The 15,075-nt window shown below is 36.5% G+C and overlaps 1 protein-coding gene across 1 annotated transcript; it reads right to left on the bottom strand.

Annotated features, from left to right (window-relative positions):
* Positions 1–5,279: 5,279 nt before the first annotated feature.
* LOC116167604 (nucleoside diphosphate kinase homolog 5-like) lies at positions 5,280–12,731 on the bottom strand. The gene is made up of 4 exons (XM_031483000.1): positions 12,532–12,731; positions 12,183–12,476; positions 11,820–12,129; positions 5,280–5,518 (listed from the first exon to the last, which is right to left on the bottom strand). Exons 1-4 carry the CDS (start codon positions 12,673–12,675, stop codon positions 5,316–5,318), a joined length of 951 nt encoding a protein of 316 aa, XP_031338860.1. The 5' UTR covers positions 12,676–12,731; the 3' UTR covers positions 5,280–5,315.
* Positions 12,732–15,075: the final 2,344 nt, after the last annotated feature.

Consider the following 15,075-nt stretch of genomic DNA (forward strand, 5'->3'; position numbering starts at 1 on the left):
ACTGCAGTTTCTTATAAATCTCCCATGGTAGACGGCGTGGAGAACAATCTGCGCCACTGTAGAAAACGCCGCGAACATATACTTTCCTGGCCACAGACCATCGCACTGCGCGTTGTGATCAACGTGCGGAAGATGATTTCAGAAAATTTTGGAGTACACACGTGCGTGTCTTAAGACAAGTCTCTCCATCTGTGTCTGGCTTAAGGAATTAATCAAGCATAAAGTTGCTTCATTTTTATAAACTGTTCAGTGTTCATCCTTCAATTCCTCAAATGGATTTTTACACAGTCTGAATACGGTGGACATGTTCATTATTTTCTAAATTTATGTAAATAAGTGTAGATAGATAGGCATCCATTCTGATATAATCAAGTTATCAAGGTACCTATACAAAACGTGGAACCTATTCTAAAATTTTAGGTTACAATGCATAAATTCGAGTGGCTTATTGCGCTCGTTGTAAAAACGAATGATATTTACGAATTCGAAATATTCTCGAACGGTCAAGAACATCATTTAACCAAAGTTCATCGTTTTGGTTGACAATACGAATGACATTGATAAGTACCTACGTAGAGTCAAGAATAGGGCCGGTGACATATAGTCCAGTCAAATTATCATAATATACCTTGCATCAGATATGTCATTTATATTTTTCATTTTAAATTAGGCTGAGTATGGATGTCAAAAATCCTTAGACCTGTGCGAGCAACGCAGCACTCGAAAATACGCCATTTTTTCTATTATTTTTAGGTTTTGGTTAGTTTTAGTTCTGAAGGACAGATTTTAAAGCGATTACTGTGGTATACTTTTTTAAACTAGACAAAATTTGTGACAATTCAAGCCCTTAACCGGCTCTGTAAGTCTAATAGTTTTGAAGATACAGCGTTTCAAAAATTTGTAAATTCTTCAGTTTTAATCAAATTATCCTTTTTTTCGCATAAAAAAGAGCTAGAATGTTGATATGCTCTGGATCCCCAGCTTCTGCCATGATAAGAAAGTTGTCATCTTCTTCTTCTTCATCAAGATCTACTACCTGTTGCATGGCTTGCGAAATCTGTGAATTTTTTCCTTTTGCCTGATCTTGCTCGACCATTCAAAAGGGACACCGAATATAGAAGATCTGTGACAGTAGCAGAAAGCTTACTCACAACACTATGGTTTGAATTATCACTGAATAAGGCATCATATAAACATAGATATTTTTCCACTAAAAGACAAAAATCAATATTTAATTTGCTTTCATTATCCGCAATTTTTGGCACTTCTTCAACAACAAGTTTATTACGACTCACGACTTACAACAATTCATCATGCATATTTGGTAAGTTTAGTTTCTGCGAAAAAAAAACGAAAATTGTGATAAAACTTGTAATAGTATTTTATTTGTTACTCAGTTGTAAACGGTGATTAACAAGACAAAATGCAAACGGGTAAACGTCATGTTTAAACGCTACTGACTTGTAAAACTGACAGCAGACTTGTAAAACTGACAGCAGACTTGTAAAAATTTTACAAGTTAGTAATCTAGTAATTTCATTGGCCAGAATTAATGCGAAGTCTCTGTTACATGGATCACATGATATTTTAGACATTTCTTCAAGGTCAATTTAAGAACTAATTATTTACGTTTACTATTGTTTACAAATGAGTAACAAAAAAAATATTGTACATTATACGCCAGGTAATAGTTTTTATTGGCTCTAGGAGATGACAGGCTCGCCAGTCAACTTCTCCTATCGCCAGTAAAAACTCACTTACCTGGCTAATAATGTAAAATTTTTTTTCTATTTCGGTGTCACAATGATGATTTTGTACAACAATTGTACAAAGACAGTGATTATAGTCGTTTTTTTTTGGTAACTCATCTCCATCTCTTAAGTTGGCAGTTAATAGTTAGTACAAGTAGGTACAATACTTCCATGTTTGAACTTCTAAATGCCAGTCTTACTACGCTGCCAACCTAAAACTTAACGGCATAAAAAGTGTTAGTTCTAATGTTCCCTATAGTTTCTGATAATGATGATTTTTTAATTAAATTAAAGCACCGAAATAGAAAAAATAGTATGAAAAACGCGTGTTACAATGCTTTATTGTAATACTTCTATCTTGCGGACGCTCGTGGCTACGCTTCGCGTCGCAACTCGTGCCACAAAATAATCGTATTACAATAGGTCGCATTGTAACACTTGTCTTTCAATATACTATTTTCTATTTCGGTGTTACAATGATGATTTTGTACAACTGTTTTCGGCCGAAAACAGTTGCACAAAGACAGTGATTATAGTCGTTTTTTTTGGTAACTCATCTCTTAAGTTGGCAGTTACTAGTTAGTACAAGTAGGTACTTCGTTGGGTACTTCCATGTTTGAACTTCAAAATGTCAGTCTTACTACGCTGCCAACCTAAAACTTAACGGCATAAAAAGTGTTCCCAACATAAAACATGTTAGTTCTAATGTTCCCTATAGTTTTTGATAATGATTTTTTTTAATTAAATTAAAGCACCGAAATAGAAAAAATAGTATGAAAAACGCGTGTTACAATGCTTTATTGTAATACTCCTATCTTGCGGACACTCGTGGCTACGCTTCGCGTCGCCACTCGTGCCACAAGATAGTCGTATTACAATAGGTCGCATTGTAACACTTATCTTTCAATATACTATTACATGTCTGCTGTCAGTTTTACAAGTCAGTAGCGTTTAAACATGACGTTTACCCGTTTGCGTTTTGTCTTGTTAATCAACGTTTAACCTACAACTGAGTAACAAATAAAACTAATTTACCAAATTTACAAATAGTTGCAGCGCCGTATCTCGGAAACTCTAAGACTTGCGGAGATCGTTAAAGGCTTAAATTGTCATAAATTTTGTCTAGTTCAAAAACGTATACGACAATAATTGCATTAAAATGGGTCCTTCAGGAGTAAAACTTAGAAAAACCAAAAAATGGTAAGAACTAAGAAAAATGACATATTTTTAAGTGCTGTGTCGCTCGCACAGGTCTTTGGATGTCGAAAACTTGGATTTTTCACAACCATATTCATCCTACCAATTTAAAAGAAAAAAATTTGATGCACGGAATGCCCATTTTTTGGTCTAATTTGACTGTTCTAATAAAGCAGGCATGAAAATAAAGGCTTCATGACGATTTTGGGTAAACTAAAATTTCCTGACAGAAAGTAGGCATGAAAATATAGGTTTCAGGACGATTTTGGGTAAAGATATTCTTCATTTTCCCACAATTTCCACATATTATGTTGAAAGAATATCTGTAACGTACAAAGGGGGCTTCGATAACAAAGAATTTAATTGTAAGTGTGCTACTGTAATTATGAATTACTTCCAAGCCCTTGTTTATGCTGGGAACGAAATAATATAGACACAAAATATAAACGTGTTTATTATCAAAAATACAAAGTAAATGAATTTCTATTAAACTTGGTTGACGTAGGCACGACGGCTAGTGTTGTTTCTTGCAATTGCAATGACAGAGATTGCTCTTTTCTACGGTTTTGTCGAATTTGTCGATTTTGTTACAACGAAATCTTCATGATGTGCGGTGCTGACGTTCTGCTTCTTAATAACGATGTTGCGCGGCGACATCTTGATTTGTTGTGGATCGATCGAGATCTATATGCGAGCGACTAGGCTAATCGGGCATTGATGAACGGCGAATTCTCAACGTTGTTGAGTCGATGGCTTCTCGGCGAAGAATCGGACGAAGACGAATTCTGCGCTACGTACGAGTACACAAATTGCGGCTCATGCGCGCACACGTAACAAATAGGAATATATACAGGCAAGGCAAAACGGTTATGTACAGGGTATTTTCATTAAAGGAAAAACGAAAGGATATCTAGTTTGGGGACGCAACAATATCATTGATCCTCTCATTCAATCTGTAAACATTAAAATATTATGATGATTGATGATTATATAAAATAAAAGGGTTGAAGTTGCTGTTATTAAACCTCTCGCCAGGAAAGATTACCGGTCACAACACCTGATCCCGGCCTACAATCTATGTTTTTCTTAAGAAGCGAGCGATTTCCGAGCGATAGTATCGGGTCATTGTTAAACGAAAAAAACTTTGCGTTCAACATTGGCACGATCCTATTCCGGAAGTCGCTCGCATTTTAAGGAAAACATAGATTGTAGATCGATATAAGATGTGCTGTGACCGGCAATCTTTCCTGGCGAGAGTAATATCCATGCTGCAGGTTGCGGTCACGTTAAAAGATGAAAGACAAAAAAACTGTTGTGCTGTGATTACTTTTATTAGGCAGAAAAATGTGGGTCGTGAGCAAAAAGGAGTATGTGTTGTGTAGTCATGTGTACTGGTATGCCCGATCCAGCGATATGGAAGTTCGTCATTTAGCAGCTTCTTCCGGGGAAGGGGGGGGGGGATGTTTATGTACCCACACAGCCAAGAATACTTCCCGAACGTAGAAGTATAAGACGTATCAGTGCTGCTTGCTTTGGTAACAAAATAGACATGGAAATGTTACAAAATGTGTGGTCTAAAGGCGTAAAGCGGGCAAAATGAATGCAATTGTTGGCAAAGATTTGCAAACTCGATATTTGTTTGGTGGAAACAAAAACGATGTGAGCAATTCAATGCATTTCCAAATATAAAATGAAAATTATGGACCAGACGCCATTTTTTATACATCTTTGATATCAAAGATATAAGTAACAGATACTGTTACGTGCCAAAGCCACGATAGTCCAAAGCACATAGTACTCCGCATTGTATTGTACTTAGGTACCTGTGTTGGAAGCATGCACTGAGAAGCTTTCAGCTTTCATAAAATAACTTAGGTCTGGCAGTCATGGGCTCTTTAGACTATAAACCGTACAGCAATTTCCCAAAGCGCGAATAGCAAACAAGCGGATTCGTTACGTATCTACGGGAAAGCGAAACAATATCCCCCCCTCCTTATAATTAATCAAAGAGAGAGTAACAAAAAACTTAACTTGCAATTAAACGGAGCGGTAGAAATTACTGTACAGGAATTAAGAAGCAAAAGCTTATATAGATACAGTGTGCCAAACTTAATGTAAAAGCAAAAAAATTCCACCATTAATGTTGCTGAAAGGAAAATTATATACAAGTTGAAGAATTTTTTAAGATTGGTTCCATCTATTTCCAAAACTTACAGTTTTATTACAGTTGATATAAATAAATCCATTTTTAAAATAAATTATACATACAGATAGCAAAGTTAATAAAATATACGAAAATTTATAAAACTTGATTTGGTAAGCATGCTTTTATTAAAAAAGCGTCGATAACAATATTAAAGCATTTTATTAAGTTGGTAATATTGCTATTGCTTCAGGGTATTGTGGTTGGAAGGGATTATTTTTCAACAACCAATTTGCTAAATAACATATGGGATCTGCAGGTTTAACACGAACCGTTTCACTCAATCCTTTTAATAACGTGGGATTCACATACAAGTTACAATAGTCAGTTACATTTCCTTCCTCGCATATTAACGGCTCAATAACACCTAAAACCAATAGGAACGGTTTATAAATTGTTCATATTACCACTGAAAAGTTACTAGGTATATTGTCGCAACACAGCTAATAATTTTGATATGAGTAGGCGAATGTCAATGAAGCAAATGTAAGAAAAATAATAAAAAGTCATTCGAAATAAAGTTGTAAGGTTTTTCAATAATTCGTTGGTTGTTATATTACTATCAGGTTTCCTCGTGTTTACTAACACTTATTCAACGTGTGCAAGTATTGGCAACGCAATATTTTCCCGACCAGAATCGAAACGGTGAATTTGATCTTCGGCGGGATACAACATTTTTTGGCGACCGTGACTGGACATTGCGTGTAAATACAGTTGCAAAAGAATAAGTGTACGTACGAAAAGTAAACAGAGGTAAAAATGGTTGACAACCTGAAATCAAAAAGGAAAAATCAGAGAGTTCTCCGCGCGTCCTTTATGAAGATCGCAAATGAGTTAGACGGACATTTAATACAAGTTCCTTTGGTGAGTAGCAATGTTGAACTATTTTGGAAGTGCTTACAGACCAAGTGGGACAGTTTAAATGCCTGTGATAATGGGATCTATGACATAATGCTTGAAGAAGACGTGGAGGAGGACGCGTTGTTGATAGAAATGGATGAACGAGAGGTCTACTTCAAACGGTTTACAGAGCTTAAGTTACGAATCGAGAAGTGTCTGTTGAAGCCTGCAGTAAGACCAGTTATGGATGAACGAGAGGTCTACTTGAAACGGTTTACAGAACTTAAGTTAAGAATGAAGAGGTGTCTGTTGAAGCCTGCAGTAGGACCAGTTATTAGAGATGGCAGCGAGGGTAATGTAAATATTGACCTTACACCAGGTAAGGACAAATTTAAACTACCTCGAATGCAATTTAAACAATATGATGGAAACATAAGAGAGTGGGTAGGGTTTTGGTCTCAGTTTAAAAAAATACACAGCGATAGTGGGATAGGAAACTGCGACAAAATCCAGTACTTGATACAAGCTACAGTTCCAGGCAGTCGTGCGCGTCAGATAGTAGAGAGTTTACCAAGTCTTGGCGAAAACTACGATAAAATTATTGAGTGTATGAAAAGTAGTTTTGGGCGAGATTTGCAAATAGAGTTCTACGTGCACGAGTTGCTAAGACTAGTTCTAAAATGTAATGATTCGCGTCAAAAAATGGATTTGACTAAATTATATGATCAGATAGAGACACAGTTAAGAGCGCTTGCCACTCTGGGCATCAGTTCTGATAAATACGCTGCTGTTTTGTTTCCACTGATGGAGTCGTGCCTGCCACAAGAGTTGTTAAGAATTTGGCATAGGTCGACATATAATTCATGTCGTAATGTTGAAGCTGAGTTAGATGATAATCAGAGTGTACAAAAAAGTGACCGTAATAGTGAGTCACCATTGGAGATAAGACTTAAGAACCTGTTACGTTGTTTGCGATCAGAGGTTGAAAACGAGCAGAGAATTGTTCTAGCGAGCGACGGTTTCGGGTTATCGAAATACGAAAAATCGAAATCCTTCAGTGATGAAAAACACAGCTCTAAAGCGAGTATAGCGGGTATAATGATTGCCGCTGGTTTAGTAAACAACACCAGTACGGTAAAATGCATATTTTGTTCGGTTTCAAACGACAGCAAACAATTCTGTTTTAAAGAAAAAGGTATGTTACTTGGTTGTGAATATCCACAACAAACAATAGAAAAACTTGCCAGTACATTCTATGTTAACAACTGCGTAGCCAGTGGGTCAAGTAGAAATGATGTAAATAAGTTCATCAAAGAATCTGTACAGGCCATGGCAGAAGCGCCATGCGATTTAAGGGGCTGGGAGTTTTCGGGAAATTTAAGTGGCACTGAAAATAATATTTTAATGCTTGGCTTAAAATGGTTTCAAGAGAAAGACGTGTGGTGTTTAAATGACACTTGGAGCACAATTGAAATAGATATCGTTGTGACAAAGAGAAAACTATTAAGTATGGCACAAAACGTTTTTGGTCCCATAGGCTTCATTTGTCTTGCAACTTTACAACCAAAATTATGGTTACAAGAGGTTTGGGCTAAAAACATTACATGGGACACTGAAGTAGACCAAGAGACGGCTGTAGCATTCCAAAATTGGGTCAAAGACTTAACAAACTTGTCAAAATGGTGGGAGGGACCTCGGTGGTTATATGTATGTGAAGAAAAATGGCCCTACACTATTAATGTTCAGGTAAATGTGAAAGAAGTAAAAGAGGCGGAAAAAGAGTGTTTTTCTGGCAATACTCAGATTAAAAGTTTGAAGCCCAGAGACAATGAATTTGCCTTAATTAGAATTGAATTGAAAGTAGCAAATAGACCAAATGAGACAAACGACTACAGATATCTTACTTTGCCCAGTAAGTACCCAGTTCAGAATTTGATTTTGGAGAAACGTAAGGAGTTTTGTCGTTTAGGAGTCCAAGGTTTGTTTGGTGTGCTGCGGGAATGGTATTGGATATTAGTGGGTAGAAAAAAGGTGAAAATTAAAAAATCACGTTGTGAGCTGCTTAGACCAGTCCATCGAAGACTATATCCACAGGAGTGTGATACAAATGTTCCAGAAGAAAAGCTTGAAGCAGAGTTTGATAACGAAGCTGTTACTGTTCAGGAGATGACAAAAGAAAAGTCGAAAGTAGCTAGTTCAAGATTTCTTAAAGATAAGCAGACAGAGTCAGTTTCAAATGATTATAAGGACTGTAATAATTGTAGGATTACACGTAGTGGCCGTATTATTAAAATGCCACAAAGAGTTTGTTAAATATGTAGGTAGGTTTCAAATTGTGAGAAAAACTTTCTGAAAAAAAAAGTGTTTCTCAGGTGGGAGAATGTCGCAACACAGCTAATAATTTTGATATGAGTAGGCGAATGTCAATGAAGCAAATGTAAGAAAAATAATAAAAAGTCATTCGAAATAAAGTTGTAAGGTTTTTCAATAATTCGTTGGTTGTTATATTACTATCAGGTTTCCTCGTGTTTACTAACACTTATTCAACGTGTGCAAGTATTGGCAACGCAATATTTTCCCGACCAGAATCGAAACGGTGAATTTGATCTTCGGCGGGATACAACATATATGCTATATCATAGTGTAAGAATAGAAATATGTAGGTACTACAAGCTGAGTTTATCTTAAAATCTACGACAACCAGTCACGCATTAACATGGATTTTAAGGAAGTTTTGCTTAAATTTGTGAAAATGGCCATCATAGAATTAAAATTACAAAGAAAATATGTTGATAAGATTCCAAACTCGTGCGGTTTCTCTATGCCTACAAACTGCTTCTAAGGAAAAGAGACGTCAAGTTTAGGCCTTTGATTATAATCAAAGGTTTAAAAGGTCTCGCCACATTGAACGCGGTCTGTCGCGCGGGCAACCGTTGGCGCTTGTCCACTCGCGATCCGTCGCGCGGACAGATTTGGATCGCCTCGCCAACTGTTTCTGGCGGTCTGTCGCGGGCGGTCTCCAATCAGAAACGAGATATCAGAGTGGTACACTCAGGCAGTGAAAGTGTTTAGTCTGTCTGCAAGCTACAGTCGCCGGGCTGTCTTCGTTGTTGATTAATCTTGTTCACCCAGCAGCGCCTTCGCGATTCACTATCAAGGGTAGCTGCGATCAAGAATAATTCCTCGTCAGAGGAAGAATTTTGATATTCATTAATGCTATAATGAACGAGACTATACTACTAATTAAATTTTGTTACGAATCGCGGCGTGGACCGCATCCTGTGTGACATACCAGGGTATCGATTCCCGAAGTTAGTCGATATGCTCCGTGATGTGCATGTGATGTGACCGGCTGCCATGACGTCATGATCGTATACGATAGGGATAAGTTCAAGTTTAGCTGCATTCCCGAATCGTGGACAAACTTTATGCGCTAACCAATCACAGACAAGAATTGAACTGTCATTTGTCAGTTTTGTATTTTGTTCTGTTTTTACATTAAGGATACTGTTATTATTAATAACCAGAAAATCCTCTAACAATTCCATGTTTTATTTCACAGAAAATATGTGAATGTATAGGTTAGGGCACCGAATAACCCCTAGCAAAACAGCTGCAAGATCCGCCCTATAGCTGCTACTGCGCATGACTTTCACGCAACGAGTGGTCTAGACCAGTCGTTGCGTTCGATCAACTTTTCGCTCGATGTGGTAGGTTCGAGAATGCAGTGACATTCACGTTCACATCAAGGTCAGTCGATGTGAACAAAGCACATCTTCGGAAATCGACGCCCTGACCGCGCGGCTGATCGCAAGCGATTGCCCGCGGCGGGCAGACCGCGTTCAGTGTGGCGACCCCTTTAGGCTCTGTCTATCGCACTTGCGCTAATGGAACCTGAAATGTTTTCTGATTAATATCACGATGACACGATCGCATTCATTTAATTCAACAAGATAGTCATATGTCATGGCGGAGTGTTTTACGGAAAATTACTTGGTCTATTTGCTTGTACAAAAATCTTTTTTTTTTGTTTAGTCTAATTTTTGCAGAATACTGTGCCGATTGCTCAAAACGAATCTGAAAGCGGGAACGAATGAATCGTTAAAAAGCACGTCTGGACCGCTGATGCCGGAGCACTTACTTGCCATTTAGGGAAATAAATGCTTATTATTCTTACATAGATTTTTTTGTAGAAAATTAATCGTTTTATTGGTAATGTGTTTTCTATAAGTTTTTTTTATATCTCTTTCCATTTTTTTACGCTGCCAATGAAATGCGCGCGGTCATGATTTCCTCAAGAAAACGTGTAATCCTACATTAGCTGAGCTAATTTTTTTTTTTTAATTTTATATTTCTATTTGCAATCAGTATAATTTACATTACTATAAGCAAATATGTTGCAATGTGTATGCGTCGTGTCCACCGCAACGCAACGCATACACATTGCAACATATTTGCTTATAGTAATGTAAATTATACTGATTGCAAATAGAAATATAAAATAAAATAAAAAATTAGCTCAAATGTGATAGACTTGAGCCTAAACTGCACGTCCCTCAAAGTCATTCACTTACTATATTTGCACGACTGCACTGCGTATAGAGATTCGGCAGCATAACTTTCTAAATCTGAATATTTAAAACTTGATTCAAGCATCCTTTATTAACGAGCTCTTAGCGAGTTTATAATTGTGTTGTGTCCGTCCGTCCGTCCGTTAGCACGATAACTCATAAACGAATGGACCGATTACGATGAAATTTTGCAGGTGGATTCTTTATTAAACTTGTAGATGGGATTTCGTGAATTGGCAATGCAGCCCAGAAAATAAAGTAGGCCCTTTTGACATCTCCGTTAGTTATGAACCGAATTGCATGAAATTCAATATGCGCATAGCTTTAGCCATATAAAACAGAATTCCAAAAGTTGAACCTAATCGATCAGCATTCACAGTGCCCTTTGCGCATCTCGACCATTTATAGACCGAATTGCAAACTTTCTTATTTATGAAGGTATTTAATGAAATTTGATACATAGCCACCTGGAATAAAAGCAAATTTAACAATAGTTTCAAAATTTGGTTTTGCGCATGCGCAGTGCCAACTTTCTTATTTATGGAGGGATTTAAATAAAATTTGATACATAGCCACTTGGAATAAAAGTAAATTTAACGCCAGTTTCAAAATTTGGTTTTGCGCATGCGCAGCTTATTTATGGAGGCATTCAAATGAAATTTCATACATCTACACTTTAAATAAAAGCAAAACTAACATCAGGTTTAAAATTTCGTTTTGCACATGCTATAGCCATACCCAGGAGCTCGTTTGCTATATTTGTTTAATTTATTTATAACGTGTATATAATAAAGCTTTTTATTAAGTTGGTAATGTTGCTTTTTCTTCATGAAATTGCGGTTGGAAAGGAGTTAAAGTAAAAGTCTATTAAATTTGACTGTTTAAAAAAAAGGTTTCTGACGAATTATTCATACTGACATATAGTGATATACAATTGCAAATGCAGAGAAAACCGAGAAATGAAATGGGTCCTCATTTTATAGCGTATGGGTGAAGCATGACAACAGCTCTAACAGTAATGGACCCAAATAAGTAATAACGATTTGCACTTGCAAATTTAAACATAACCAGGGCAGAGAGTAATTATTTAGCACAACATAACCATTGAATAAGCAGTTTGAAACTTATAGGTTGCTGCAACAATGGTTAATGCAAACAATGCAAATGGATTTTTACTTGGTCTCTTAATATGATATCCATTTTGCATTATGCATACGTATAGTAGGTAAATATCAGTAAATCAGTAAATATTCTTACTGTCGGGATTAAAATATCTATTTTCTTTAAGTGCAGCGGGCAAATTTTCCGACGCATGTAAAGAATCCGGAATGTTTCTCTGCAATCCGAATCGCTTCCTCATGCTAATAGGATAAAACCATTCTGAACTAATAGCGTTGTTATTCCCTATCATATTTTTCCATTTGTCGATAACATCAAGACCACCTAAGCAAAGAGATAATATTGGCCCAACGCTCATTTTTATAACCATATGTGGAAAGCTTGGGCTTCCATAATGTTGTGAGTAAATTTCGGATACCTGTTCAGGAGTTAGATGAATACGTCTTTTCTGAAAGAACAATTATTATGCAATCATCTTTAGTTTGTTATTGAACTGCTCACGTGTATGATTTTTATACCAGCATATTCAATTGCTCTCAGAATGACATCTTGGTAGTGTATTGCCTCGGGTTTAACTATGGCCAAAGTTCTCTGAAGTTCGGATGGTACAAACGATGTGCTTGCAGTATACGATGCAATGGTGTGGAGTCCATATTCATGCAACTGCTGCATAAATGTGGGAGATGCATAGTCATATGCACCATAATATTCTTCTTGCGTTGCTGTTTTGTCCGATATAACCGACATCGATGCGGGTGATAAATAATGCACAACTTCATCAACAATGGAGTCATCCTAAAATATATGCGGAACAAATCAAAATGCACAACTATGTTACAAGAGAATGTACGGCATCGACATTTTGGCAAAGTTGTACATCTGAGCTCAATATTATATTTTTTTCAAATCTAGGATTTTCTTCTTCTGTGACTTTCCCAGATGTAAGGGAACTTAGTATATCCCTGTCAGAGATTTTGAGTTGTTTCGAGCTCATTGTGAATGATTGATGGATCAAAACCTATTAGACAAATGTCACATGACTGTAATATTTATAGTATAACTTTAGATCAGATCTCCTTGTAAACGGTTGACATGGAAATGATGGATAAGAAATAGCTGACATTAAAATATCATACAAAAACCGAGTAGTTTAATTTGTTAACAAGAAGCAACAAGCATCCAACAACATCACAATGACAGATCAAGACTTTGTAGATGTCCCCCGTGTCCGCCGCACTTGATTTACCATAGGCCAACTTTTTTAAAAATAAAGATTTGTGGTGAAAATGAGTTCTTATGATACATCAATGATTTCCAAACTGGGGGCACGCAAGGCACTGTTAAGGGGGGCTACTTATATTAGGTATTTTTATGTAAAACTAGCTGCCGGACCCGGCTTCGCACGGGTTGTTTATAATTTTCGTATTCGTAATTACATGTTGAAATGGATGTGTATGATGTTGGTTACAAAAAAAATAATACCTTAAAATTTGGATTATATTATATTTGCACCAAAAAATTATGTCATTTGGAATACACATCAGTTTATAACTGTTGAATATTCTGCAAGAAATGCTTCGATAGAGGGTTTTGCCCTGAAAGGAGTAATGAATTCAGTGGTTCAGGTGGCGTTGTAAGTTGCGGTAATCTGACCTTTCTACTGGCATAATATAATCCTGCTGGTTCTAGTCGAAACCTCAAAAGCGAGAGGAATTCTGTAGAGTATTGGACTCGATCATCAACTTTTTGAAGACACTCGGGTTTACATTAGAACCTAGAACTACCGTTTTCTTCTTCCCAAAAAATACTGTCTCATTGCCCCTATTTGAGCACCGTTGGAAGATTCTTAATACAACGTTTTGTTTCGGAGAAATTATCACAAACTATACTTTCTTATATGGCCCGTGGAAAAAGTACACACTGTATCTAGTAGCACTTTTTATTACGACTATGTACGTCACACAAATGAAAACAAAAGTTGGAAATTGTTGGTTTCAACAGGATGGTGCATCTACATCTTAATCGTGCAAGTATACGTATCTAATATTTTTTCTATTTTCCAAGAATTAATCCGATAGGTATGCTCGCAAGTTGTGCGCGGGCGCTGTCTTGTAGCTAGAGTTCAAAAATAAGTGGCAATGAGAAAGCGTCTTTTGTGTTTCTTGTTGTATATGTTCAAATAACACCAGCAAAAAATAAACATAAAATCGGCAAGTTTCGGTTTTTCTGTCATATCTTCCGAAGTAATCGGAATTTTTTTGTTTTCTCTAAAGAACAATAATAATAGTTTAATTGCGCATCTTTTCTCTAATTTGACCATCATCGTATCATCTATGGTTTCGATCTCCATGATAAACATCCTTATCTTGGACACTCTTTCCAAGCGAGAGAAAGCCCGTACCAATAAGTACCTCGTCGTACCTACTGTAGTTTATAGTAAATCTTAAATTACTTCTTAAACCTTTGGTAAATTTAATCCCTTTATGGCTTAATTGTATGTTGGGTCGTCCTCAGAGGCACAGGTTGGAATGAATTTTGTAGTCACGGCAAACCTTGCCCTTTTTATAAATAGAGTTTGTGGACATGTTTTTAAAGCAGCTGCAGATATAGGGTAGGTAGGTACGAATTTCTATTTTATATCTTGACGATTATTTTCCTAAATTAATTAGGCTATTCTTTGTTTTCATTTTTAAGGAAATGTTTCCTATTTGCTTCCCTTAGAGCGTCACATGTTTCGATAACGCAAGCACAACAAAAAAAGAACTATCTAATTTGATGCGCGTAAATAAATTGCGGCGATTCATTTTTATATATATATATATATATACAGGGTGTCCCTAAAAGGTCTGTACAACGCGCTACCAGGGGTTCTTGGTATTAAAATAGGACGATTTAACCCAACTTACCTCTATCCAAAAGTGCTTCGGTAAGGCGCTATCTACCGCCAAAGATTAAAAAAAAATCGTTATTTTTATTTTATCGGAAAATGGTTTTGCCGATTAAAATGAAATTCGGGATCTGAATGTCTAATGTAAAAAGGGTCTTTGTGATATCATCGTTTTGATTGTAGTTGCTATGTAGGTGGTAAAATACTGACCATCCACATCTGAAGAGGTCTAAAACTTTTTAACTACTATTTTGACGGTTCTGAATGTTTAGACACTGATAGACAGTTTACTTGCGAGCATTTTTTGTCTCTTGATGAATATCGCTATCTGTGATGGTTTACGAAAAAAAATAAATTTAGGCATGATGAATGGCATGCACCATACATGCGATTGTTCCTAAAAAAATCAGAAGATGGCTGTGAAATCTTAGAGTGTCGTAACGTTTGTTTGTTGTTTCTTAAACTTTAACAATTTACGTTTTTTTTGCGACCATTTCCACGACAGTA

The sequence above is a fragment of the Photinus pyralis genome, unplaced genomic scaffold (assembly GCF_008802855.1).
Source record: "Photinus pyralis isolate 1611_PpyrPB1 unplaced genomic scaffold, Ppyr1.3 Ppyr1.4_LG4, whole genome shotgun sequence".
Classification (NCBI taxonomy): Eukaryota; Metazoa; Arthropoda; class Insecta; order Coleoptera; family Lampyridae; genus Photinus; species Photinus pyralis.

What these genes read in the sequence shown, in the direction of transcription:
- LOC116167604 (XM_031483000.1), bottom strand. Translation starts at nt 12,675, where the DNA reads ATGAGCTCGAAACAACTCAAAATCTCTGACAGGGATATACTAAGTTCC. An exon ending in TTTGCCAAAATGTCGATGCC is followed by an intron (nt 12,477 to 12,531) that starts GTACATTCTCTT and finishes CATATATTTTAG; the next exon opens with GATGACTCCATTGTTGATGA. An exon ending in TAGATATTTTAATCCCGACA is followed by an intron (nt 5,519 to 11,819) that starts GTAAGAATATTT and finishes TATTGGTTTTAG; the next exon opens with GTGTTATTGAGCCGTTAATA.